Source organism: Conger conger, chromosome 8, assembly GCF_963514075.1.
Source record: "Conger conger chromosome 8, fConCon1.1, whole genome shotgun sequence".
Lineage (NCBI taxonomy): Eukaryota > Metazoa > Chordata > Actinopteri > Anguilliformes > Congridae > Conger > Conger conger.
In genome coordinates this window covers 53,499,261-53,524,153 of record NC_083767.1, presented here as the reverse complement: position 1 = coordinate 53,524,153, position 24,893 = coordinate 53,499,261, and the positions used below count along the sequence as shown (strand labels likewise).

The following is a 24,893-nucleotide window of genomic DNA, read 5'->3' as shown; positions in this document are numbered from 1 at the left end:
TCTCAAATAGATTACAAAAAAATAAGTAAACAAAAAATGGAACAGTGGAGAAGAAAAGGAAAACTTCACTGCTTCAAAACCCTGATGCTGGGCAACTTTCACACCAGCTCAGACAAACAGGAATAAATAAACGAATGCCTTAGAACGCAAGCCGTCCGTCGACCTAGCGGGACGGTCCCACAGAGGAAAAAGTCTCTTCCACAAATTCTGGTGACACTACCCCCGAAGAGCTAAATCCCGGCCTCCACTGTCCTCCCAAACACCTCACCCCTACTCAGGGCTTAGCCCAAACCAGCTGGGGCCCCCCGCCCTGGCCTCCGGCCCCGGGCCCTCACACGGCCGTGTGCCTCACGCTGGGGCTGGGAGGCGTCTCTCTGCTGAACTGGCTGAAGCTGGCTGCCCGGCAGCGGGTCCGAGGGCCGCCGTCCCCGGCGTTGGGCGCGGGCTCCTGCTGCGGGAGCGGGGCGTCGCCCGCCGCCTTCCCGGCCTCGTCCTTGGCGAACAGGCCGTGGATGAGGTGGATCTTCTCCTTCTCCTCCCGCAGGAACACGTCCACCATCATGGTCTTCTCCTTCTTCAGCTGCTCGCTGATGTCTTTGGGCATGTCCGGAATCATCCAGTCCACCAGCATGCTCAGGAACATCACCAGGTTCTGGGCACGCGCACGCAGAGGAGCGGAGGTTACGCACACGCCGGGGAACGTGTGCCCGGAAATGCACATACAGCAGTACAGTATAAGAAGAATGGCTGTATGGGAGCTATGTGGTCAACAGGAACACAGTGTTCTCCTTCACTTTTATTTACTACATTCAATAATAGATTGTACATCATTGTGGTCCTGGAGTGCTGGCGGGTATACTCTCAGCCAAGCGCTGTGTGATACGCTACAAGTGGTGCTGAATAGTCTGCAGAATGGCGGCAATGGTAGTAGCTGGAGGAGAGATTTGCAGCGGACATCTCAAGATCAGCAGGCACCCTGTGGCCTGGTTCCTTGCCTTACTTGAATCATAAATTTGCTCCTAATAACAGTCCAGTGCACACGGAGGGTGTAAACCAGCACCAGTCAAATGGTGGCAGTAAAAATAAATCTACTCCCTCCTCTTAGCTCTAATTATAATTTTTTATAAGTGCAGTACAGTCTCTGATCTGTCGCTATATCCACTTCTTACTATTTGATTTCTCCTTCACTTAATTCCCTCTTTAAGTCTGGCAGTATTTCTTCAATAGAGACAAGAGCTTACAAATTCAACATTTATCTCTCTTTTTTCCATACATCATCCCTAGTAATGGGTTGCTCACTGACTCATTTTTAAAGGTGCTTTGCTGTCTCATCTTTGGTGATTTTTGCCACTGCAGTGTAATGCCTGACAGAGAGTTTGGCATGTTGGCTGTACCTGGAACAGAATGACGAAGCCCAGGCGGGCAGCGAGCACTGCCCAGTACTGCTTGGAGAACTGGTAGGCTTCTCCGGACCAGGGCGGCTCCCTGTAGTCCTTATACCTACAGCACGGAAAGATGGACACTGATCAGCGCAATAAAGACGTGAATCTCTTTGCCAAAAAGAGGGTTCAACTTTTGTTACACTTGTTGAAAGCTAAAATGAGCCTCTATAATAATACCAGGATTATTCACCTTGGATTTGTTACCTGACACCTTACAGTAGCTCCTCAGCTCTTTGATATATTGTCTCTTTTCTTCTTTTGGTCTAATTCATTTTGAGGACATTTTGTAAGGAGCTTTGTAATTTAAGATCATTAGCACGTATTGCTCTCTACCACAAGGGGCACATACAGTACAAGGAAAGAGGATTGAGCCCTGGGGGAGCCCACAAGAAATGTTGGCCTTTTGGATTCAGAGTTAATAGAAACAATTATTCCTGTCGGAAAAGATAAAACCATTCTAATACTATTTTAGCAAGACAAAGCTAGTCTTCACAATCAATTAAGTAACTGATACTAGTAAATAGTTCCATCTTTCCACCTCATCAGCCGTGTTGCCCATACAACACCCCCCCACTCCCCTTTTTTGAATCCCCACAGTAGGAAGTGAAGATGCAGACATCCTGCAGCCACTGGTCTCCAGGGGGCACAGTAAAAACACGCAAACAAACAGGGCTCGACCCGTTCCCAATCCGCCCTGCCAGAAAGCACAGCTCCCCTCTGATAAAGACTCTCTCCGGGGGCCTGGGGTTAAGATAGTCCGGTCCAGCAGCCTGAGGGACAGCACTAAAGTGCACGCTCAAAGGGGTTATTGTTGCCTAACATCCTACAGCTTGTTTTGGAAACTGACAGACAAACACAGTAGCAGGGTCTCTTTTTACAGCCAGGTCTGACCCCAGGGTTTCTGCAATGGAAGCTTTCTGTTGCTCTGTCCCTCTATCCATCTCACTCACTCCCCTCCTTCGCTTGTATTCTTCTTCTTCTTCTTCTTATTATTATTATTAAAAATGATATGATATTATAATAGTTATTTATTGAGCTTTATACAGTATATAAACATTTTAAAAATATCACATAAATCTTTAGTTTATTCATTCGGGATTAGTATCATGAGAGGGAAAATTAATTGCAGCTGTAATTTCACTGGACGTTCACACGGCATGTACTGTTCCATTGAAGTCATTGATTGTATTTGTTTATTTTCTCTTAAAAACTCTTCTTCAGCAGTGGAGGAATGTAAGTGCAATTGAAACAAGCTGTCCATATCTGCTCCCTTTTCTTGCTTTCTTCAGCACTCCAGGTCTGGAAACTTTCTACTATATATCTAAAAGTTTCCATGAAACTCAGTTGTGTCAGTTCAAATAGGGTTCATATTAGCATACATGTCTGAGAAAGCCAAAAAACCCAAAAGTTTCCCCTAGTGGAATTACCCAGTCAGAAAATGATGCACATGATTCACTCCCACTAAAATTACGGATTGTGATGCGCTCTGGAAATTCCTAGATTACCATATGTCCGCTTGCGATAGCACCCTAATGTACTTACTACTTTGAGCATACCAAATATATTGTAAGAAGGGTGAGAAAATGTGATTATGACCATGGATCTCTGGGATTTTCTTTCTTTCACACACTACCTCACTTAACCCTACTGCATGAATTCCCTACAACCACCTCAATCTCATTTCCCATAAGCATCTCTCTTTCTTCAAATCAAGCAGGAACTCTGATACACATGCCATATTCAGCACAAGACATTGCATTCCAGAAAAATGCCTCAGGGCGTGATTGTTTTCATTACTGCTCAGCATTTAACTGATCAGTTAGAGCAATGTATGATGCAATTTATAACTTGGGTTAAACCGGGTCCAGTAGAACCTGTGGCCTTCCTGGGTCAGCACTGGGGACTACACATTCTGAGGAACGTTAGATGAGGGCTCTTGACGCATTATCAGCGTTGGACCTCACCTGCACAATAGCACCTCTCTGCCATACTGGGAGGAGTTGGGAGCAGTGCCCGGTTTGAAGTTGCTGACGTTGAAGAAGGAAAGGGTGTGGTCGATGAAGCCGTGCATGGTACCCGTGTCGCTGTACATGTACTGGTAGACCAGCCGTGGGATGAAGTCCGAGGTGAAGGAGATGACAAATGCCTGTGAGGGAGGTTGGGACATTACATTACATTACATTAATGGCATTTTGGCAGACGCTCTTATCCAGAGCGACATACAGTTGATTAGACTAAGCAGGAAACAATCCTCCCCTGGACCAATGCAGGGTTAAGGGCCTTGCTCAAGGGCCCAACGGCTGTGCGGATCTTATTGTGGGGTTAGAACCACCGACCTTGCGTGTCCCAGTCATGTACCTTAACCACTACGCTACAGGCCGCCCACATTATATTACACTAGAGAGATGGCTGTAAACACATGGGCGATGGTTCAGGTGTTCCCCTACCACTGTAAACACATTGAGATCATGGAAAATCTAGACAAAATTCTAGGTGGAGTTCTAAAACTCACAGAGCCTCATTATCCCTTCAAGAGAGTATTTATTTATGCAGTTTTACTGAAGAAAGCCCTTTCAGCTCTTCCATGTATTGAATGTCAAAATGGCCCAAATGTTTCAGAAATATCGACGTGCTCTCACATTTATGATGACCGAGAACTTGCCAATTCCATTAAGGATGTTGTACCAGATTCCTGCAATGAGAGAGAGAGAGAGAGAGAGAGAGAGTGATATGGGGGTGTATATGTTGTGAGAATCCTGCAGTTTCCATTAAAAGCATTTAAGCCCCACGCTGACAGATCAGACAGACTCACATGTTCTTCATTAAGGAGTTCAAACAAACATTAAGAGGCGTTAACAGCCTCTCTCTGTGGGTAAACAAGGGTCACCTGACAGCACACATATTCGCCGCACAGAAAGTGCTGCGATGAATACAAAGTTCAATAGTTGCAAATTATTGGAATGGGCCACCCTACAGAGACAACGTTATTAAAACCAGGCGTATGGAGCATATGGTGAACATACAGGAATGGAAGACACTGAATACACTGGACTTGTTGAAGAACTTAGTAGACCTGGTTGACTCCGTACACTGTGCTGAAAATCCTCAAGTCCTTAAAATGTAGGCCCATAGACCTAAAGCAAAACCAAATGTGAAAGATTCTATTTGTAAAAGCAGACAGCCAGAGGAACGAGCCAGTTCGACCGAGCCAAATCTAGGTAGCGATACCGATGTCCTTGGCCCGCACAGCATCTGGCCGCCGCAGCTCGGTGACGAACTTCTTGGCGTCGAGGCGAATCTCGATGATGTTGTTAAGCAGAGCAAAGAGTGGCGCCAGGGGGAAGGAGGCCACGAAGAGGGAGACGAATCCAAACTGAATTACTGCGAGGAAACAAACGTACAAACAAACAAACAAACAAACAAACATCAGTACCCAACGGAATCACCGCAGGGAAGCAGACAAACATTACCGGACAGGGGAAGTCCCAAATGAGGGATATAAGCTGTTAAAATCACACCCAGTCCCATGTTCATGCCAGGCCGATCTGTTAGCAATATATGCACCATGCATGTGAATAAACAAAATGATTGTATTGTTCCAGACACGCTAAAACAGACAGCCAACACAACCACCAGTCAGCCTATTGCTAAATTTGCTTTTGTTCGGTGGGCAATTTGGTGCTGACTTTTGGTGCTGTACAACTTATAGTCTGTAATAAAACTGTGATCACACCAGTGCCAGTAGTGGATGGGAGTTCAATAGGACAATGGGTGGTGCTGGAGTTTCAGTTGGCAGCATGTGCCCTGCCTCATCACACAATAAAGACTCCCCTGGCCAATGAACCACCACCCATCTGACTGTACTATACCAGCTACACGGCAGGTACAGATCCAATGACAATTGGCTATGTATGTTATGAAATTCTCTCCTGAAGTGGCAAAGGATCGGGCAAGGCTTTCAACTGCAGGAAAATAGTTGACAAAGGAAGAAATGGGAGATAATACGGAAAAAATAGCCACATCAGATCGTACTTCAGCAAATGACCGACAAACTGAAATATTTCCTTGGGAAATATCAACTCGTCTTTGATGATATTATCACTGTAATCTCATTGAAAATAATGTGTACTCACTCAATGCATCCATTCTTTCTCTGATAAGTAAGTTATAAATAATATTTTTGTTCCACCCTGACATTAAACTTCCTGTCCAGATGAGCAATGTCCACAGGAATACATTCTTTATGGGTCCCAAGATGTTGTGCATTTTAGATACACTTCTGATTCATGCCAAAATAACTTTCCCCAGAGATTTCTCTGAAGTTACTGTGATGCTGAAGCTCACTTTCACTTCAAGAATATGAAAACCACCGTATAATTGATATGATGCTTACACGGTGTGCTTCAATCAGGGGCTCACTTATGCTTCACTCACCCAACAACATTTCCTGGAACAGTGCAGTCCCTTGATCAGATTGCTGCGAACTTTCTGTCCGTGTGTGTGTGTTAGTTACCCTAGATTAGGCTGGAAGCTTAAATCTCAGCATTTTCTTAACTGTTTTGACATTAAATTTTGTATTTAAGGTCAAAATACAAAATCATGGAAAAGAAAATGCAAATTGTACATTCTGCACAGTAAGACACACATAAGATATACAGTATATTTAGGTCAAACATTGAATAAAGCCATGTCACATTATACGTGAGCTAGAGAAGAAAGTGTGGTTACTATAAAACTGCTGTCAAACTGCAACATCATTGATAACGATGGTGGTGTCCATACATAGCAGAACAAACATTTTGAATTGTAATGATGCCATATCCAGATATTTGTGCTGACAATGCCAATGGATTAATCTTATAGAAAACAAACAAATCATTCCATACAAATAAACCTTCAGCTTAGAACACATAGTGGAGATTACTCTACACATACAGTGATGTGTTTGCAGTGTAAGGGCAGCCATGACTGAAGCATTGGTCCACACAGTACAGCTACAGAAGGTTGTGCTCTGCTCTCCTTCTCCAGCAGGATTTTCAGCAGGATTTAAATGGAAGAATGAAGAGCTCAGCATGTAGGGCATAGGAGAAAAGAGCAGCTGGTCTTCACACACACACACACACACACACACACACACACACACACACACACACACACACAAATACATGATCCAACAGAAACACACACGCACCTATGGATGCACAAACACACGCACACACCCACACACACACACATACAAGATTCACCACAAACACCCACACACAGAAACACTCACGCACAAACAAACACACACACACACACACACACACACACGATTCATCACAAACACCCGCACACAAACACACACGCACGCACCTATGGACGTGCACACACACAAATCCATGATTCACCACTAACACCCACACACAGAAACATGCATGCACAAACACACACATGATTCACCACAAACACCCACACACAGAAACACGCACGCACCTACTGACACACACACACACACACACACACACACACACACACACACATTAAAATATATTCCCCAATAAAAGGTGAAACTTCAGCCTTCCTATGCGGTAGATATAGATCATTGGGCACAGACACAGCTCAGTGACTATGAGAAGGTGATGTGGGGTTGAACAGCGGACAGGAGTAAAAAGGGTCTCGGGCAGCAGACTGCTGACAACACATAAAACCCAGCAGACACATCGCCCGCTCCGCCCTCGCCCTTCAAATCCACCAACTCTCTCTACACTGGGGGAGCAAGGTAACAGCGAGAGGGGGAAAGATGTGCATTTCTGAGGATGCTCCCTTTAAGGGCCTACTTTCACCTAGAGCTGTGAATAAATGGTAAATGGTTGGCGTTTATATAGCGCCTTTATCCAAAGCGCTGTACAATTGATGCTTCTCATTCACCCATTCATACACACACTCACGTCGATTGGCTGCCATGCAAGGCGCCGACCAGCTCGTCAGGAGGATTTGGGGGTTAGGTGTCTTGCTCAGGGACACTTCGACACAGCCCGGGCGGGGGATCGAACCGACAAACCTCCAACTGCCAGACAACTGCTCTTACTGCCTGAACCATGTGGCCCCGAATACATGCTTTATAATCTATTCATTAAGCTTTCAGAAGCAAACTCCGCTTTGGTCAGGACATGACAATACTGTACGTTATTGAACTTTAATTATCATTGACATTAATTATCAAATGAATTTACAACTGACAGTACCATAACTCAATACCATAACTACAACCTAAATTCCATTCCTTCATCCCTTCAATTCTGAATGTGTGAAGTTGATTACCCATAACCAATGCTCCCTACCAGTTTGGTAAACTACTTTAAAAAAACACAAGTCCTTAATTATAATAAATAGTAAGCAACATTTGACTGCACTAATAAGTTCTTCAATAAACTTCATGTTTGTACATTGCCCACAAGGAATGTAGATGTTTATGAGATTTGCACAATTGGCACTTTGGAAAGACATTCAGCCAGGGAACGGGCTTTCTGTGGGAAAGACCTATTTAGGGCAATGCGATGATGATGGTCTGGATTCAATCAAATTTGACGCACAAAAGTTCATGCACCTCTTCTCAGACATTCTTTAATTTTTCTCCGGTTTGGAAGACCAGGGATGTGACTGTAAGCCTGTCCCTTGTCAACTTGGGAAGGTGTAGTCTAGCGTGCACACAACGGAAATGCATAGGCAGGAGCAGCAGCAACAGCCACTCTACTTCACCCCATAGTCCACCAGGTCAGCTGAGCAGCAGCGTTTATGAGATGTATAGCATATGCATGTGCATGACTCCCCCTCTCTGGCTGGTGCAAAATAATAACTCTTCTGAAGATGATGCCTCAAGACTCTTTGAATTATCCAAACCAACGCTCATTGTGGGCACCTTGGTTACCGGTTGAGTCACTTGGGAGCCTTGCTTTATAATACATTTTTAATTTGCGTTTGAAATATTGATATATGTGTTGTGTTCGGACCATTATCCAGGTCTCTTAGAAAATTCTGCCGCATTTAGCCAATTCCTAAAATAAAAATATTCATCATAAAACATTTCCTGTTTTTGCTCTTGCCAACTGTACATTCTGTGATCTCTGAAAATGCCTCACTCAACCTGAGGACTATAGCAGTGGCTTCTATGTTACCACAAGCACAACTCCAACACCAAGCTAGAGAAAACTTCCATCATGCTCATTCAAAAGAGGGTGTTTTTGGCAAGGTCGACCACTGCTAAAATACTATATTTCAACTTGGACTAAACTCCCATGAACGAATGTTTGGTTTCTACCTTTTAAAAGATTGTTTCATTACAGTGTTGTACTGGTAAACACAGAACCAGATACTCCACAGTGCAGTCATGGATGGTTTGTACAAGGTTTGTTCAATACTGAAAACATGACAATGAATGGGAGATGACTTGAACTTGAAGTTGTATTATGTTTTTGATAGTTTTATTTTGATAGTTTCATTTTGATGTATTCCAGTCTTTTCAGTCATATATAATATGTTGTGTTGTGTTTGCTAAAGCATAATGAAAAAAATAAATAAAATACAGATAATAGTGTCATTATATTATACATCATACAGAAAGACTGCATGGGATGTTTAATTACCCTGCAATTGAAGTAGGTCTCTGCTCATCAATAAAGCCCTGGGGTCCCTGCTGCACGACCCATTCCATTCTACAATTTATATTTCCATGTATGTGGAACTGGGCCCTGGATTCAATGCATATACTGTGCCACTTAACCCAGTATTGAATTCCTTCGGTCATGCGTGCCTCAGTAAGCAGATAGATCTCTGACACCACACTCGGCAAGGCTAATACTGCACGATGCCCCACGGCTCAGTGAAGCCGCACTGACACACCACCATGTTCTACAACACAAGCGTATACTGCAGGGATCTCGCTCATTAACTATCACAATTATCCAGAAGAACAACTGAGAGGGGCATCACACGCTTATATCACCGTGTTGTAGAGCACAAGCTTAAGAGGGATATCACACGTGCATGTTACCATGCTCTAGATTAGAACACCTACACTGCCTAGAGGAGCTCTCACATTAATATCACCTATAATGTTCTAATGCTGAATTAAGGAGTGGTCTCACTTGCTCATATTTGTGTTCTGTCAGTCACGAACTGGTCGTACCTGTTCATCTCAATCTCAATCTAAAAATCTAAATAAAAATAAAAGAAACTGTACTGTATATTTCTCAATTCTGTGGAACAGTCAGAAAGACAGCTCATCCACTCATCGCTGGGAAACAGAAATGAGTCTCACTTACGCAATACGACATGACAGGGAGTGCCGTGCTCTATATGCCGCTATATGCTCGGCCGTAAGCTCGAGGCTGCGGGCCAAGTGCTGAAGATTATCACAGCCATGATATGATGATACTACTGTGTAACAGCATGACCTGGAGTGTGATATTGCTTTTATACAATACTTCTACAGATGAGGCTATTTCTCAAGTAATGGTCATTTGAGTGGTCACTATAATCCAAAGCAATGAATTCATTAATTTCGCTTTTAATTTATTTGGCTCCACTAACAAAAAAATTGTTCCTTCAGAATTCTATTAGCTAATGTAAAACTGTTTCTGTTGCCAGGTAACGCTATGAACAAATTTAAAGGCTGGCTAGCTGGCAATTTTATCCATAAATAAAAATCAATCAATCAATCAATCAGCTAGCTAACTCACAAACTGGGTTCCCACCCTAACCTAACCCCATCAGAAAATCCGAGCAGACATGTTTGAAAGGTGACTGTAATGACATATGACTACAGTTGACAACATCATTATTATTATTATTATTATTTTATACTATTTTATACTCGATAACATCATAGATCAATACATTAAAATGAAAAGAAAACATTAAAATGACAGACTACTTTTCATGCCTCTGACACACATTGTCTATCTGCCACCCCCTATGATCATGAGTCTCTCTATTTCATGTAAAACTGGTTTGATTTTATTCATGATTATTTTGTTTTCGCCACTGTTCACACTGGAACATTCTGTAAGAGCAAGTCACAAGTCACGCATATTGATCTAATAAGGAATTTTATTTTTCAAAAAGGGAGGATTCTGTAGACTATTTAAGTTATAGGCTAATGAATGGGTGGCAAGAACAATAAATCAAGCCACTGTTTTAACCTGATTGTGAGATCACTGTTGGTGGTTGTATACATTTAACTGTACATTTCCAGGGATAATAGAGACTCCAGATAAGCTTGTTGGGTTTGACTGACTTTGACTGGCAGCGTATCTCTTCCTGTATCTCTGGACTGAATCTTCTGGCTCAGAAACAACAAGAATAGGAACAGCATGCTCCGTAACAATCACTGTCCAAATATTATTCTATTTTCAACAGGTGGAAAAGATCAAACGTGATGCTATCAAATATATCCACTATGAAAATGTGGCTAGCCAGTGAATGAGGTCGCTAACCTTTTTCCGATTCTGGTGAAGTATCACTCTAACGTAACAGTGTGGATTAATCCCGGCTGTTGATGAGGTCCAAGTGCTATTGCACTATATATAGTCCCCTCCAAAAGTATTGGAACAGCAAGGTAAATTCATTTGATTTTGCAATACACTGAATACATTTGGGGTTGAGATAAAAAGATGAACACGAGACAAGAGTTCAGAATTTCTACTTTTATTTCCTAGTATTTACAAATAGATGTGTTAAACTACGTAGAACATATCACCCTTACTATCAGACCACCCAATTTGTAGGTATTGGGAGAGTATTCAAGTAAATGAAAGTAAATAACACTTAATATTTGGTAGCATATCCCTTGCTTGCAATAACTGCATCAAGCCAGCAACCATTGACATCACCAAACTAGCATTCTTCTTTTGTGATGCTTTTCCAGACCTTTCCTGCAGCCTCCATCAGTTGTTATTTGTTTTGGAGGGGGTTTTCCCTTCAATCTCTTCTTTAGGAGGTGAAATGCATGCTCAATTCACTTCTTCTCACTAGTGAAGTCCTTTGTTGTGTTGGGCCATTGATGATGCTGATGATGTAGTTCCTCCCAATTAGTTTGGATGCATTTCTCCTTACGGTGACAGACAGAATGTTTTTGTAGACCTCTAAATTCAGAAGTTGCTACCATCATCAATAAAGATTAGTGAGCCCACTCCCGAAGCAGCCATGCAAGCCCAAGCCATGTCACTTCTTTAACCATGCTTCACAGATGAGTTTGTATGTTTCTGATCATGAGCATATCCCTTATTTCTCCACACTTTCACCTTTCCATCAGTTTGGTAGTGACTAATCTTGGTCTCATCAGCCCGTAAAACTTTGTTCCAGAACCTTTGTGGCTCATCTCTGTACTTGCAAATTGTAATCGCGTCTTCCGATTCTTATAACTGATGAGTGTTTTGCATCTTGTGGTTTAGCCACTATATTGCTGCTCTCTAAGACTTCTTCGAATGGTTGATTGAGATACCCTCACCCCTACCCTGTGGAGATAGTTTGTGATGTCACTGACTTCTTCACAGCTCTCACAATGTTTCTGTCATCAACTGCTGTTGTTTTCCTTGGTAGACCTGTTTGATGTCTGTTGCTCAGTATGCCAGCAGTTTCTTTCTTTTTCAGGACATTCCAAGTTGTTGTACACGCTATCCCAATGCTTGTGCAATGGTGCTGATTGATTTCCCTCTTTTCTAAGCTTGAAAATGATTTGCTTTTCTCCCAAAGACAGCTCTCTGGTCTTCATCTTTTCAAACACAAATTCAGTCTTCACAGGCAAAACCCAAGGCCAAAACCAAGAGTAGACATTCGCTATTTATTGTTTAACCAATCAATCTAACAGGATCCATCTGGGCAATAAGAAACACCTGTTCCAATAATTTTGCTCACCTAAAAATTGGGTGGTCTGACACAAAAGCTGATATGTTCTAAGTTGTTTAACAAATCTAGATTAAAAAAATACCAGGAAATTAAAGCTGAAATTCGGATCTGTCATCTTATGTACATCCTTTGACCTCAAACTCAATTGATTCCAGTGTACAGCAAAAACAAAGGAATTGAACTTGCTGTTCCAATACTTTTGGAGGGGACTCCATCAGCACTCATGGAATGTGTCCGGCCAATCACAATACACAGTCGGCCCTAACTGTTGTTTAATCACTCATATCATCATGTTCAGGGACGCCAGCAGGGAGGGGGCTGACTCACTCATCTCCATGTACTCCGGGGCCAGGCCTTCGAAGGGCTCCAGGTCGTAGTCAAGGTCCCAGCGTTGAGGTGCTCTGGCATGCTGGTTATCAGTGTCCTTCGGGTCGGCACCTCTTTCCTTCAACGTCCTGTAGAGTTTCTTCAGCTTCCTACAAACCAGGACATTCACATTTTTACAAAGGGGATGAAAAAATTAAACCTGTTTTTCTTTTTTTTGATCACACTCAAGTCCACAAATGCTTCACAGTGTAATACACTTAAATGTCCCTTTCAGAATTCTGTAGGAAAAGGGAAGACCACTCTCAAGAGAGAGAAGAGACATAAAGAGGAAACATTTCGTAGTCCACTTGTTCAGAAGTGCATGTGCATTTGTTTATGTTCTGTCCTTGCATTTCTGTGGAGCTTGTTAATCAGAACTGTGTGACAGATAAAAAATAGCATGTATATGAGACGGCCATTTCCTGATCTCCAGAAAAATGTCAGTGCAGGTCCAGAACACAGCTTAACTCCTGCTCTGTTTTTCCCATTGTGGCCTGACCTCGACTGACACTCGAAAGAAGAAATGTTCTGTAATGCCCAACAGACCTTCCTGGGAAACCCATTATTGTGCCATATGGTTGTCATTTGCGAAAGCCATATTTTGTGCAGGTTCTTCCTGCGTCCTGTCAATTAAAGACAGGAGAGGACCTGCTGAGTTTGTGGGGGAACTTGGGATCTCCGATGCATATCTCACAAAAGCTGGTTCACTTGCTGTCACAGAAGACTCAGTGCCCACTTTGAAGTCTGAAACTAACATGGTAACTCTACAGCATATCCCTGTGGCCCAGTGCAAACCGACCACCTCCACACATTGATCTCTTTAACCCCAGTATCCACCCACAGGTCCTTCTGTAGGCAGACTGTACCATATTCTCCTAACTGTAGCTCCCTGAAATTTTGGTACACCCCAATCCCGGAAAATAAACGACTTGAGTTTCTTCTGAAAAAATGTGATTGGAAATTATTTTATTTTATTTTTTAGGAGTAACTGAATCCCGTGAAATTGAGCTACATTAATGACCAAACATTCAGATCAAATATCTATAGGCAATCAGAAACCTCTGCAGAATGTGAGTCACATTTCCAATATGTCAAAAGGGAGACTAAAAAGAACCAAAACATAGTGCACCTCACAGCCCTCTGTACTCAGCACCTCAAACCCATGGGGGTGGAGGAGGAAGGCACAAAGTGTCACTCAGCGCTACCTTGGGCTAATTCAAAGTGTCACATGTCAACCTTCACAAGGTTTTGTAGTAACAATGTTTTTGATCACTGCTGTTTTCTCACACACAATGCCTGACAGGACATGGCTAGCCTGTCGAAGGCTCCGGAGAACGTTTACACAGCTGCATCCATCATAGTGTCTCTAATGAAAGTCATACGTTTGACTTAAGCCTTTTTTTATTCTTTTGTAAAAGAAAATCAAGACATCAAAGTTGCTTTTGTTTGCTTACAATGTACTATTTAGGAAAAAAACAGCAATGCAAGCACAAGCGAATTCAAAAAACACACATGAATTCATTTGTGTTATCGTAAATGTACTGTGTTTTTGATTAAGCTAGAATTATTTGAGATAATTCTAAAAGTCATTCAGTGTTGTATTTCAAAATGTAATAGCATGTGTAAACATTTTATTCATTATCTTTGATTGAATTCAGCTGTCTTTCACACCATTATTATGTAGTAAAGAAACCAAAATAACTACAACATTGGTTGAGTAAAAACTGCATCAGCACAGTGTAGTCTATCCATTTTAATAACAATGGGGCAATAAAGGCTAAATTTGAAAGGGCTACTACGGATAGGATTTAATGTAATGTTGGCTTTAAAGGCCAAACACATTGGAAGAAACAGGCCGCGTGGCCCATATCCCTGCCGCCTATTAATACCTCCAATAAAACAGACTAAATGCAAGCTTGCATTATTTATACTTCAAAGTTCCAGCTCTTTCCCACCGCATTACTTTTTAATTTGTTCCTTTGTATCATAAGTGCTTTCCACCATCCACGGCAAAGCTTGCATTTGACAGCTGTTGAAAGACATTGGCATAAAAAGAAACCCACAGGCACATGCACGCATCGACACACACACATAAACAAACATGCGTGGCTACACATATACCCACAAACAGACACTGCCCACACACGCACACACCTGCACATACACGCTCACATACACGCACACGTACATGAAAACAAATGGGGACACAAACTCTTACACACACATACACACACACACACACACAAATGCAGTCTATCAAACATATCAGAAACATATGTCCATGTTTGCCATTGGGGGGGCAATGGAGTAGGTTTGAACTCTGCTTTGAAGGACTGACATATATCCTTGTGGTGAGAGAATAAAAAGGAATGTGATGCATTCCTAATAACTATGATGCTATAATGGGATCAATTTAAGTTTATTCTAAAGTGCCACTAAACCATACATTTTATCTTTTGCCATCCCCATCTTTTGCCTCTAGTGCACTTGTTTGTCCTTCTCTTAGCAGCCTACCTGTACCTACCTTTGCAGGGCGTTCATTCCCCCAGAGACCTGCCGTACTTATGCAGTAGAGCTGGCACAGGCAGACCACGGCAGCCTGACCACACGTGTGTAATGAGGTACAGAATTACCTAGCTGACTGAAGCCCTCCCAGGCAATGCTATGGCCAATTATGCACCTTCCCATGGGACTGCTGGTCACAGTCTGTACAGGATTCAATTATCACTGTACTGTGAACAGAAGCTTTCAGAAACACTGTGCTACCTGACAGTGCCCCTCTGCCCCGCCTTGCATCTTTTATGCTAAAAGAGGAAATAAAAACCTAATAAAGTAGTCAACGAGTGTACATTTGAAAAACACTGGCTTTCTTTTAACACAATTTGACCCTCAGAAACCACCATAACATTGTCCTACATTTCGCCACAATTAAGAAGGTCCAAGATATTGTTGCAAACAATCACTGTTGCTTTTAAAATTCCAACACAACATAAAAAGCCCTAAAGGCAATTGCAAACAATTATTTGAAATGAACAGGATTAGAGAAGAGAGGCATTTTTACCCCAGGTGTTTACCTGACAGAAGCTTATAGAAACTGGGGGGGGGGGGGGGTGTACTTACGGAATTCCTATCTCAAAAATGTTGTTCTGGATGAGCTGTTTCCCCAGCATGATGATGCTGAGCTGGATGCAGAGCTCAATGAGACAGCCCCCGGGTGCACACTGCCACGGGAGAGAGCACAGAGAGACTCACGTCACAGGTCACGCCAGTACAGAGACGGCCCAAACATCACCGACAGACGGGAGGGAGAGGGCTCACCTCCTCCATGCGGTAGTCATTGAAGACGTACACGTAGTCCCCCGGGCGGCCGGCGAACCTGCCGGAACAATCCGGATAATGTCTGGTGAGGTTTCACTTCCACAGAAGACCCTCTTTAGCCTGGGTCTGGTTTGCTGGTTCTGTGGCAGAGCTGCGGTTTTAATTGTCTGATGTTTATAGCCCTGGCCGGGGCCTCTGGCACTGTGTATACAGTGCCAGAGATTTTCTCCGCTTTGCTTTATCAGATCTGATCCATCTATGTTCACACACAGGAGGAATGACCGCCGAGCATTCCCATCAAAGGGGGGAGAGACACATGGGAATGGCGGGGTGATCTGGGAATGTGTTTATGCTTTGAATCAAGGCCTTCAAACATTCAGCAGCGCTGGCATGCTTACGCTGCTACGCATGAGCATTTTCTCCCTACCCTCTCCCTGCATGCACACGCCCCTGTGCGTTCAGCTACACCCCCACACGCATGCGCTTACGGTACATGCCACTTCTGAGCTGAATTTCAGCAACATGTTCTCCACTTTTCTTTCAGCTTCCAGAAAAGCATGTGCAACCCTGTGAAAGTCTGAATCTGATATCTATCTCTCTGTGTGTGTGTAAATTGAAAGCAGGACGGTATTGTAATATGGCTATGTAATATACAATATATCTGAACGACATAGGTAAGTATGGTGGATTTAACAAGTGGACCATGTACTTATTTTGTACTATGGAAGTTGTACTCAAACCCCTTTGCCCTCATAATGCTCAGTATATTCACCTTTTTGCACACTCATAGAGGAAAGGAGAGTGGGCAGCTGCCTACCTTCCTTTGAAAAACGCCACATAGAAGATAGGGGCATACGCGTTCATAAATTTCAGGAGAAAGGCCTTCAGAATCAACCGTTCCTCAAAATCCTTTTCAGTTTTAGGGATCTCTGTAAAAACAAAGAGAAATGTGATGTTTCTGGGTGGTCCAATCAAGTGTAATGATACTTTTTGGCTTCCATTCCTCTCTACCTTCCACAGCTTTTAACTAATGAACCCATCAACATGCACCCCCCCTTTCCCCCCAAAATTCTCTCTCCCTTCATTTTTACCCGTCACCTTCACTTTTATTCTTCACCTCCTCTTCGATTCTTATCATTCCTGGAGTGCTAACATTCCATTCCCTTTAAACGGGCAATAGGATATATTTAATGCCTTTTTGGGTCCTATTTATGTCCATCTAAGACAGCTGAATGGATATAATACATCATAGTTCACATGTTACCTCTTTAAACGCAGTGCCCTGTGCTTAAAGACTGCTAAACCACAGGACAATCAAAACAAAATGGACTGTTGAAGGACTATTGTTTTTACATTTAGTGTGACGGACACCTTCATTACCACCCACGCCCCCACACAGACGCACACAATCCCCCTCCGCCCCGGCACCATAACTCCTGCCAATGTCCCCTTTTTCTCTAACCCACCCCCACAAGCCATAACCTTTCTGGGTGTAATCTGCTTCCCCATACTGCCCTAAACCATCCCAGGCAGACTGATGATTATCCACTGCGCACTGCAAGCTCCAGCAGGATTACGAGGGGCTGTGCGTTTTACCGATGCTCCCAAGACGTAATTGTACAGCTGACATGACAGATTATTCCTACCGCACAATGACGATAGCAATAAAACACAATAATACCATAATACTGTACACACAAAATTGATGAATAGCGATATGGCTGTAGCATATCAGAGCAGTCTGGGGTCTGCTGAAACCAGTTATGTGATGACATCAGACCTAGATAAGTGTGCGCGGAACTAGGTTAATACCACATGCCCTGCGTTTCCCTGCCCTTCGGCGTGCTGCCGGTATACCGGACGAGTCCGGTCATTGACGGAAATGAAGAAAAAAAGCAGGGTTATGTCTTATTCAGCAGGAAGCAAGAACAAATGTATCCAAAATCCCTCAAGAGGCTTTAATTTATTAAAGTATCTTTTAATGAAACCCCAATGACCGCCAACTGACAGCTGGTTTAGGCAGCGCTTCACGGATCAAGACGATGAAACATTCATGACTCTTTCAGCAGAATAAAATAGGAAGTGAAACCTCAATTTTGGGGAAGGGAAGGAGTCAGAGTTTAATAGGAAGAGAAGTGCTGTCTGGAATGCAAGCTGATTTTGGAACTTGTTCAGAGGGTGATGAATTGGATGAGAAATGTTTTTGAGAAGCTGTACAGCTGAATTTTACTGCGCACATCATTGGATTTCCCATGCCGGGCGCGGTTTGTGTCTGTCCGCAAATAGCACGTCAGTGCTTCATGAGAGTCAAGGCTGCCTTCTTGGCAAGATTTCCCCTGAAAAATTAGTTTTTCTCTTTTCAGCAGGACTTCCTGGCTAAATAAATTATAAACAAAAATGAATCAAGAATAGGCTTAGTGACTACTGGGCTGAATGCTGGACAGATGCACATAGCCGTTGATTGGTCAGACCAGTTCTGTAAAGGAAAGTACACACGGGTCAGAGTGGTTGGTCAAAGGTTAATGCTGAGGAGGAGCGGGTGGCCATCTTACCGAGTTCGGTGAGCCAGACGGCGATAGCGCCATAGATCTCGTCCAGGATCAGGATGACCAGCAGGTTGATGATGACCGCGGTTGCAGTGACCGTTACCCGCACGTTGGACTTGGCCTCTGGGTCAGGGCTCATGGCCATGACGGCCGAGGTGGTGATCCGGTAGACAATGATGCCAAACACAGCAGAGAACGTCAGGCCGAACTGGAACAAGACAACAACGCACACACAATATGAAGAACTGTGGACCATTTCAAATGCAGCAGGTCATTCAAAATCATTAGAAGGGATTTAAGGCTAAAGGTAACCAGTAGTATCAGCCAGACTGAAAACATATTTGACCACATCTCAACCACATGCTGCAACATGTAAACAAAGTCCTCCAAGTGGGCACTACAGTATAATGGAGCACAGGAGTATGGGCCCACCATGAATAAGATGGAGGAGATGTTGATGATGTATCCAGGCAACCTGTCTCTCCATGTCAGTTTCCGGGGTCCCGACTGAAGAGAAAACAAACAGTATTAACTCATTTTAATATCAAAACACACAAGTGAAACGGTTAAGGCATGATTTCATTTTGAAATTAGTAATTTAGTCAGACAGACAGTTTAATAAGACAAAAAAAATAGAACTCTCCACAGAGTTATTCAATGAAAATTACAATTTAGTACATACATAATATCAGTACTATAATAGTACTACACTAGTAATAGTACTAGTATGATAGTCATTTTTTCTCACTTCCACAGTGATATGTATGAAAATGACAGGTGACTCAGTTCATTTTGTCCTAAACTTGGACTCAGAAGCAAATGTTATATTTTCTACCTCACAAGGAAGTTATTTTAGTTACAGTCAAGCTTGCCAAACTGCATGTGAAGAAACATTACACAGAACATGTGCATTTAACCAGGAGTAAAAAAATAAAAATAAAAAGAAGGATAAATGTTGATAAGATTATTGGCTAGAATGATGCCAATAAGGCCTTACAGTCTTCTAGTAATGGTTCCCTGCCAGCAAACGGCTGCAAGGTCTAACAAATCCAGACGCACTGGCAAGCGGCATGAAACAGAAGTAGTCAGGTGTCTGTGGTTGAGGCTGTTCTGGGGGCAGCCGGGGTGCCCACACTGGGAACCTCCCAGGACCGGCATCTCATTACTGTGGAGGGCAACTTGCCCAGCATGCTAGGAGAACCAGATTATGTCATGGTGCATCACACTCAGCTGATACCAATCACTGCTTTGAGCAGCACTCATTTATTAAAACAATATTCATGGAGCTGACATGATTCTAATAATACAGCAGACTTGTGGACCTTCAGTAAAATTAACCCTTTCAGTTTCCTTGTGTACATGTATGTATGTGTGTATTGCTCAATGCCAAATGCATCTTTTCTGTGCTATTCAAATGTGACAAGACCACAGACCAGAATGCCTTTCACCATCGGCAGAGTGAGCAAACTGGAAAAAAAAAACCTGAATAGAATTTAAATATTTTAAACGGCATACACACTCAGGCCTGCGTACACTCGCACTACTATATGCCGCTGGCTTACCATCTACTTTCAGAGGGAAAATGAGAGCAAAGCCAGGATTGCTGCAGCAAAACTACTTCACTAACGGAGTGATACACAGTATGCTTCAAGAATAAAGTATTCAAATATCTGAGTCACATCCCAGTTTCTCAAGAAGATACTGTACCATATTTCAAAGAGAGAGAACTTGGAAAACTTTATTAACTTTAAGGCAAAACAGTAAAACAGTTCTGGGACTGCCTCATCTCTAGCTGGACCCTCAAGGCTAAAGGAATTTTGAGGACAGGTTGGCATAATCGCAGTCCCGCTACCTCTCTCACTGCACTGGGATAAGGCCAGAGCAGTAGCCCATTGTACATTTTGAAAGGTTCTTAATCAGCTTAATTTAGAGGGCAACAGCACCACCTAGCAAGCGGACACAAGGCCATCACTTTCAATGGGGCCCTGCAGAGGACACTGCACTGTGCTTCTTAATGTAAGTGGCTCATGCTGAAATTCACACCGAAAGGATCTGTGGAGGGCTTTACTGGAACATGCAAAACAATACACCATTTATATACTCCTGCACCAGATAATTCAGAATATTATACAAACCTAAGATTCACAGATTTGCCATCCGATACAAAATCAAACCCAGAGGTACTTTAGAGTACATAAAACTTGATATTGTATTCTTTCATGCATTTTCCCCACATACAATTTTGAGTAAAATAAAACAATCACTACGTAAAAAGGCATATTATTATACTCCCTTCAACTTGGGAAGTGGAAAATAGAAAGAAATGAGCTCATTTATGATCATATTTATGATGTCCTCCAACAAATATATGATTGAGCTGCACACCACAGATTCCCAATCACTCTGCACAACCAGCCAACACAAACGGTTAGTCATAAGTTCTGTCTCTCTAAGACTGGAAGTTCTGGATCTCAAAGTGTTGTCCTGCATATAGAAGAGTTATTTTCACGACAAAGGATCAGTTATCTCATCATTATAAATCTGCCACGGGGCTCGTCAAATAAGTCCACTGGAAATTGTTTCTGCCAGAGTCTCTACTGGAAGTAAGATCAGCCCGTAGGATTCCCTTTTATGGCCTCAAATCCAGAAGAATTTATGAAACAGTTTAGCAGACTTTCTATAGTAGAAGTACAGCACTGTCATTACTGCACATTACGTCAGAAATTCCGAGTATTTCCCTTTACTTTTGAATCTGATGTATAGAAGAACCTGTCATAATACTGTTATATTGCCCATTGATTACACATATGACAACATAATTAGGAAATCCCCCAAAAGAGATCCCTTCTGGCAGTCAATGTTCTTTCCATGAGTTTTTACAATGGGCTGCAGGTGGAATTGAGCAGTAAAAATAATACATTTACAAGTGCTACAGGGCTATAATTGCCTGTAAAGAAAAGCTACATTCACTCAGTGAGCACTTCAGTAAGTATTTATTAGACTTATTTTTCAGACTTACTGGTTACTTCTGCTGCAAACTTAGAGGTTTGACACATTTTGTGTTTAGAAATGCTCTTCTGCATACCACTGTAATGTGTCACCTTCCTGCCAGCTTCGACCAGTCTGGCCCTTCTCCTCTGACCTCTTTCATTAACATGAAAATCCCAGGCGATCACTAATTTCTGAGATACTCAAACCACCCTGTCTGGCACCTTGATCAAAGTCACTTTCATCACCTTTCTTCCCTATTCTGACATTAGATCTGAAAAACAGCATGCTTTTATGCATTTAGTTGCTGCCACGTGATTGGCTGATTAAATATTTGCATTAACAAGCTGGTGTACAGGACTACCTAATAAAGTACTCTCTGAGTGTACATACAATGCCATTTCAAAAGTACCATAATAATGGCCCAGAATCAATAGCCTGTGGTATTGCTTCATTTTTTAGTGTCCAGCACTAGTGGTGTAGTGTGGATTTAGTCCTGCCAAATGGCTTTCACATTTGAAAGCACAGGGGCCTGACCTTGGTTTAACTGCCTCACTAAACCAAATAAATTGCATTGTTCTTCAGTCATAAAAAAATCTAAGTTTTTCATGCACACAGTGTGAGAGCCTTCTGTTTTTTTTTCAACAGCAGCTAATGAATGTTCTTTAGTTCACGGCACTTCTGATCCATGTTAGGAAATGGACCGGATAACTCTGCTCTGCACCGGATGAACTGTAGTCTATTGCTTTGATGGGAATATCATTGCACGCTCTCACCCTCTCTCTCGCTCTCTCTCTCTCTCCCTCTTTCTCTCTCTCTCTCCCTCTCATGCTCTATCCCTCTCTCTCCCTCTCTCTCTCACTCTCTCTCTCTCTCACTCTCCCTCTCTTTGCATATACACATAACCACATAAACACAACAAAACATACTGATTAAAATAGTGCACAGAGATAACATCAGCACAAGCATGCTTTTGAGTATGCAGCGACTCCCATAAGTACAGTAGGGAGGATAACAGGGACACAGTTCAGTGGATTAACGCTGCCCAATTGCACAGCAATCGATTCTCTCTAACATGCACGCTAAGACTGCAGTGGTGGTGATCTCCCTAAACACACCTCCGCAATGACACCTGTCAGTCAGACTTAGAGGGACAGGCTTCCCTGTCAACGAGCCGGCACTCAGAGTGACCTCACTGCGTATGTGACCATGCACGCAGGTGTGTGTGTTTCTGAAGAATTTCTTGGCCATGAAACGCTAATCCAAGCAGAGAAAAAAAAGAAAACTCAAACTTTTAACAGAGTTTCAGGGCACGCACTATAAATAGATTCTCATTTAGAGGGGTCCGCAACGGAAGAGCCAATCCCTCAACAAAGGCAAAACCTGAATGTACCTCTAATGTACCGCTAAAACAAAGTCTGTCCTATATGAGCTTTCTATTCTGGACGAGATAATGACTTCAGACCCTGAAAAAGAGAGAGAGAGAAAAAAGCGGACAGCCTCTCAGGTCCTACATCCCAGTTCTTGATCATCGGCACTGTGGGGGCACGTTCTCCCTTAAAATAAAGTGTCCTCACTCCACCTCCGCAGATTGAGATGGCGTTTTCACCGGCCCCTGCAGCCCCTGGCAGCGCCTCACCTCCCCGGGCAGGCTAAGCCCTTTGGGAAATGACTGCAGGGATAACCAGCGCGGGGGATTTCCTCCCCGCCATATGTCGCTCCGCGGGTGAAAAGAGACGGCGCTGAGCCTGACGTCACCCCGAACACCCCCCCGATCAGGCCGGAGCTCCCGCGTGCGTGGGGCGCAGGGGAGGGGCGCGGGGGACGGGGCGCAGGGGAGGGGCGCGGGGGACAGAAAGAGCAGCGAGCCCACGCTGTCCTGCACTGCCACACGGTGCGGTGACATCACCCCCCGCTGGCGTCCCAAAGCCCACATTGTGATGCAGTGAAAAAGGATGCAATCAACCAGAGAGACAGATTGTGTTGGGGATGGTCGGACGCAGTGGTGCACGCACCTCATGAAACCCTCTTTAAGGCGCGATTATGCTTGAAAATAAATTAAGAAAACTGCAGTGATGAGAAGCTTTTTTTATATCTCTCCAGTTCAAATACAAGAATGCAGTCACATGACGGCTGTAACTAATTGCCAAAAGCAATATCAAAGGATTTTATGGGAATTGCTTTAAGAAAAGGTTTGTTTTAGATTAGGTTCCAGCTAACCAAATCGCAGCAGATCACAGCAATGGAAACAATGAACAGTGAGTCACTGGGGAAAAAAACTTGGGAAATACATCAGACAAAAATTTACATTTTAGAGCTTATTATCTCACACTGTGACTATCATGCTAGCTAATGGCCTATCAAAGTCAAAAGTGGTAGCTATGCTAGCTAATGGCAAATTGAAGTCTCAGGTAGTAGCTCTGCTAGCTGGCTATCAAGTCAGCAAGTACAACAGGAGTATATCCTGTTAACCATTCTTTCCACACTCACTGCTGACATCCATTCACGAGACAGGATGCACAGGTGTGTAAGTTGATTGACAGGTGTGTAAGACAATAAGGTGCTCTCCGGTGTGGTTGTACAGTTATTGCTCCTGTGTAACTGGGGTTTTACAGAGTTGTGTGTGTTACATTGCGGCAGAAAATAAACCCTTCCGAGCAGCTTAGAGAATAAAATGATTGCATTTGGGCATAGAGAAAAAGCACAGGCAGCCATTGGCATGTTTACCGGGGATTACAGGATAACTAGGGTTGTTGAACTGACATCTATATGTGTTCACAGGACACAGACCTAGGGAAATAATAGATTTTTTTTCTCCAGGAGGGCACCACCCTGTTTGCCCCCCTCCCCAGCCCTGTAACTGGACCCATGAATAGAGAAGGCCTTTTCATGGATGGGCGTGGAAGCTGATAAGCTGCTGTGAGCTCCATCTGACACACATTTTAATCCTGCACACATACCAGCACACTCATCTCCGTCCCATACAAGGCTGCAGGCCGGGTCACAAAATCAAGGCCCACAGACAAACCACCAAAAAAACCCCAAAAATCTTCCATACAACGATGAGTGAAAAAAACAGCAAGGGAACATGATGGGCATCCTGGCAAGAGAACTCACGTAGGGTCAAAAAATCTGTCTGAGCAGGTTTAGCACTTTCATTCTTGCGGTCGGAGGTTGGTTAGGGCAGAGTTCAAAGCACTTTATTCCGGAAGGTCCCACAGGTGCAAGCAGGGGCAGGCAAACTGCAGGATGAAAGCATTCAGAAACCTCCGGTACACAAACCGATTATTACCACGTCAAATTAAAACCACTCCCCAATCACAATTCCCCCAACACACCCCTTATT

The 24,893-nt window shown here is 43.2% G+C and overlaps 1 protein-coding gene across 1 annotated transcript in view; it reads right to left on the bottom strand.

Moving 5' to 3' along the window:
- Nucleotides 1-331: 331 nt before the first annotated feature.
- Nucleotides 332-24,893, bottom strand: part of LOC133134886 (anoctamin-2-like) — a 42,742-nt gene continuing 18,180 nt past the window's right edge. Inside the window, exons 15-25 of the mRNA XM_061251452.1 lie at nucleotides 18,992-19,066; nucleotides 18,566-18,767; nucleotides 16,831-16,942; nucleotides 16,014-16,071; nucleotides 15,816-15,916; nucleotides 12,657-12,805; nucleotides 4,671-4,823; nucleotides 4,082-4,134; nucleotides 3,407-3,588; nucleotides 1,395-1,500; nucleotides 332-652 (exon numbers count right to left, since the gene is read on the bottom strand). Of these exons, the coding sequence (XP_061107436.1) occupies nucleotides 332-652; nucleotides 1,395-1,500; nucleotides 3,407-3,588; nucleotides 4,082-4,134; nucleotides 4,671-4,823; nucleotides 12,657-12,805; nucleotides 15,816-15,916; nucleotides 16,014-16,071; nucleotides 16,831-16,942; nucleotides 18,566-18,767; nucleotides 18,992-19,066 (1,512 nt within the window). The remainder of the gene's footprint in view (nucleotides 653-1,394; nucleotides 1,501-3,406; nucleotides 3,589-4,081; nucleotides 4,135-4,670; nucleotides 4,824-12,656; nucleotides 12,806-15,815; nucleotides 15,917-16,013; nucleotides 16,072-16,830; nucleotides 16,943-18,565; nucleotides 18,768-18,991; nucleotides 19,067-24,893) is intronic.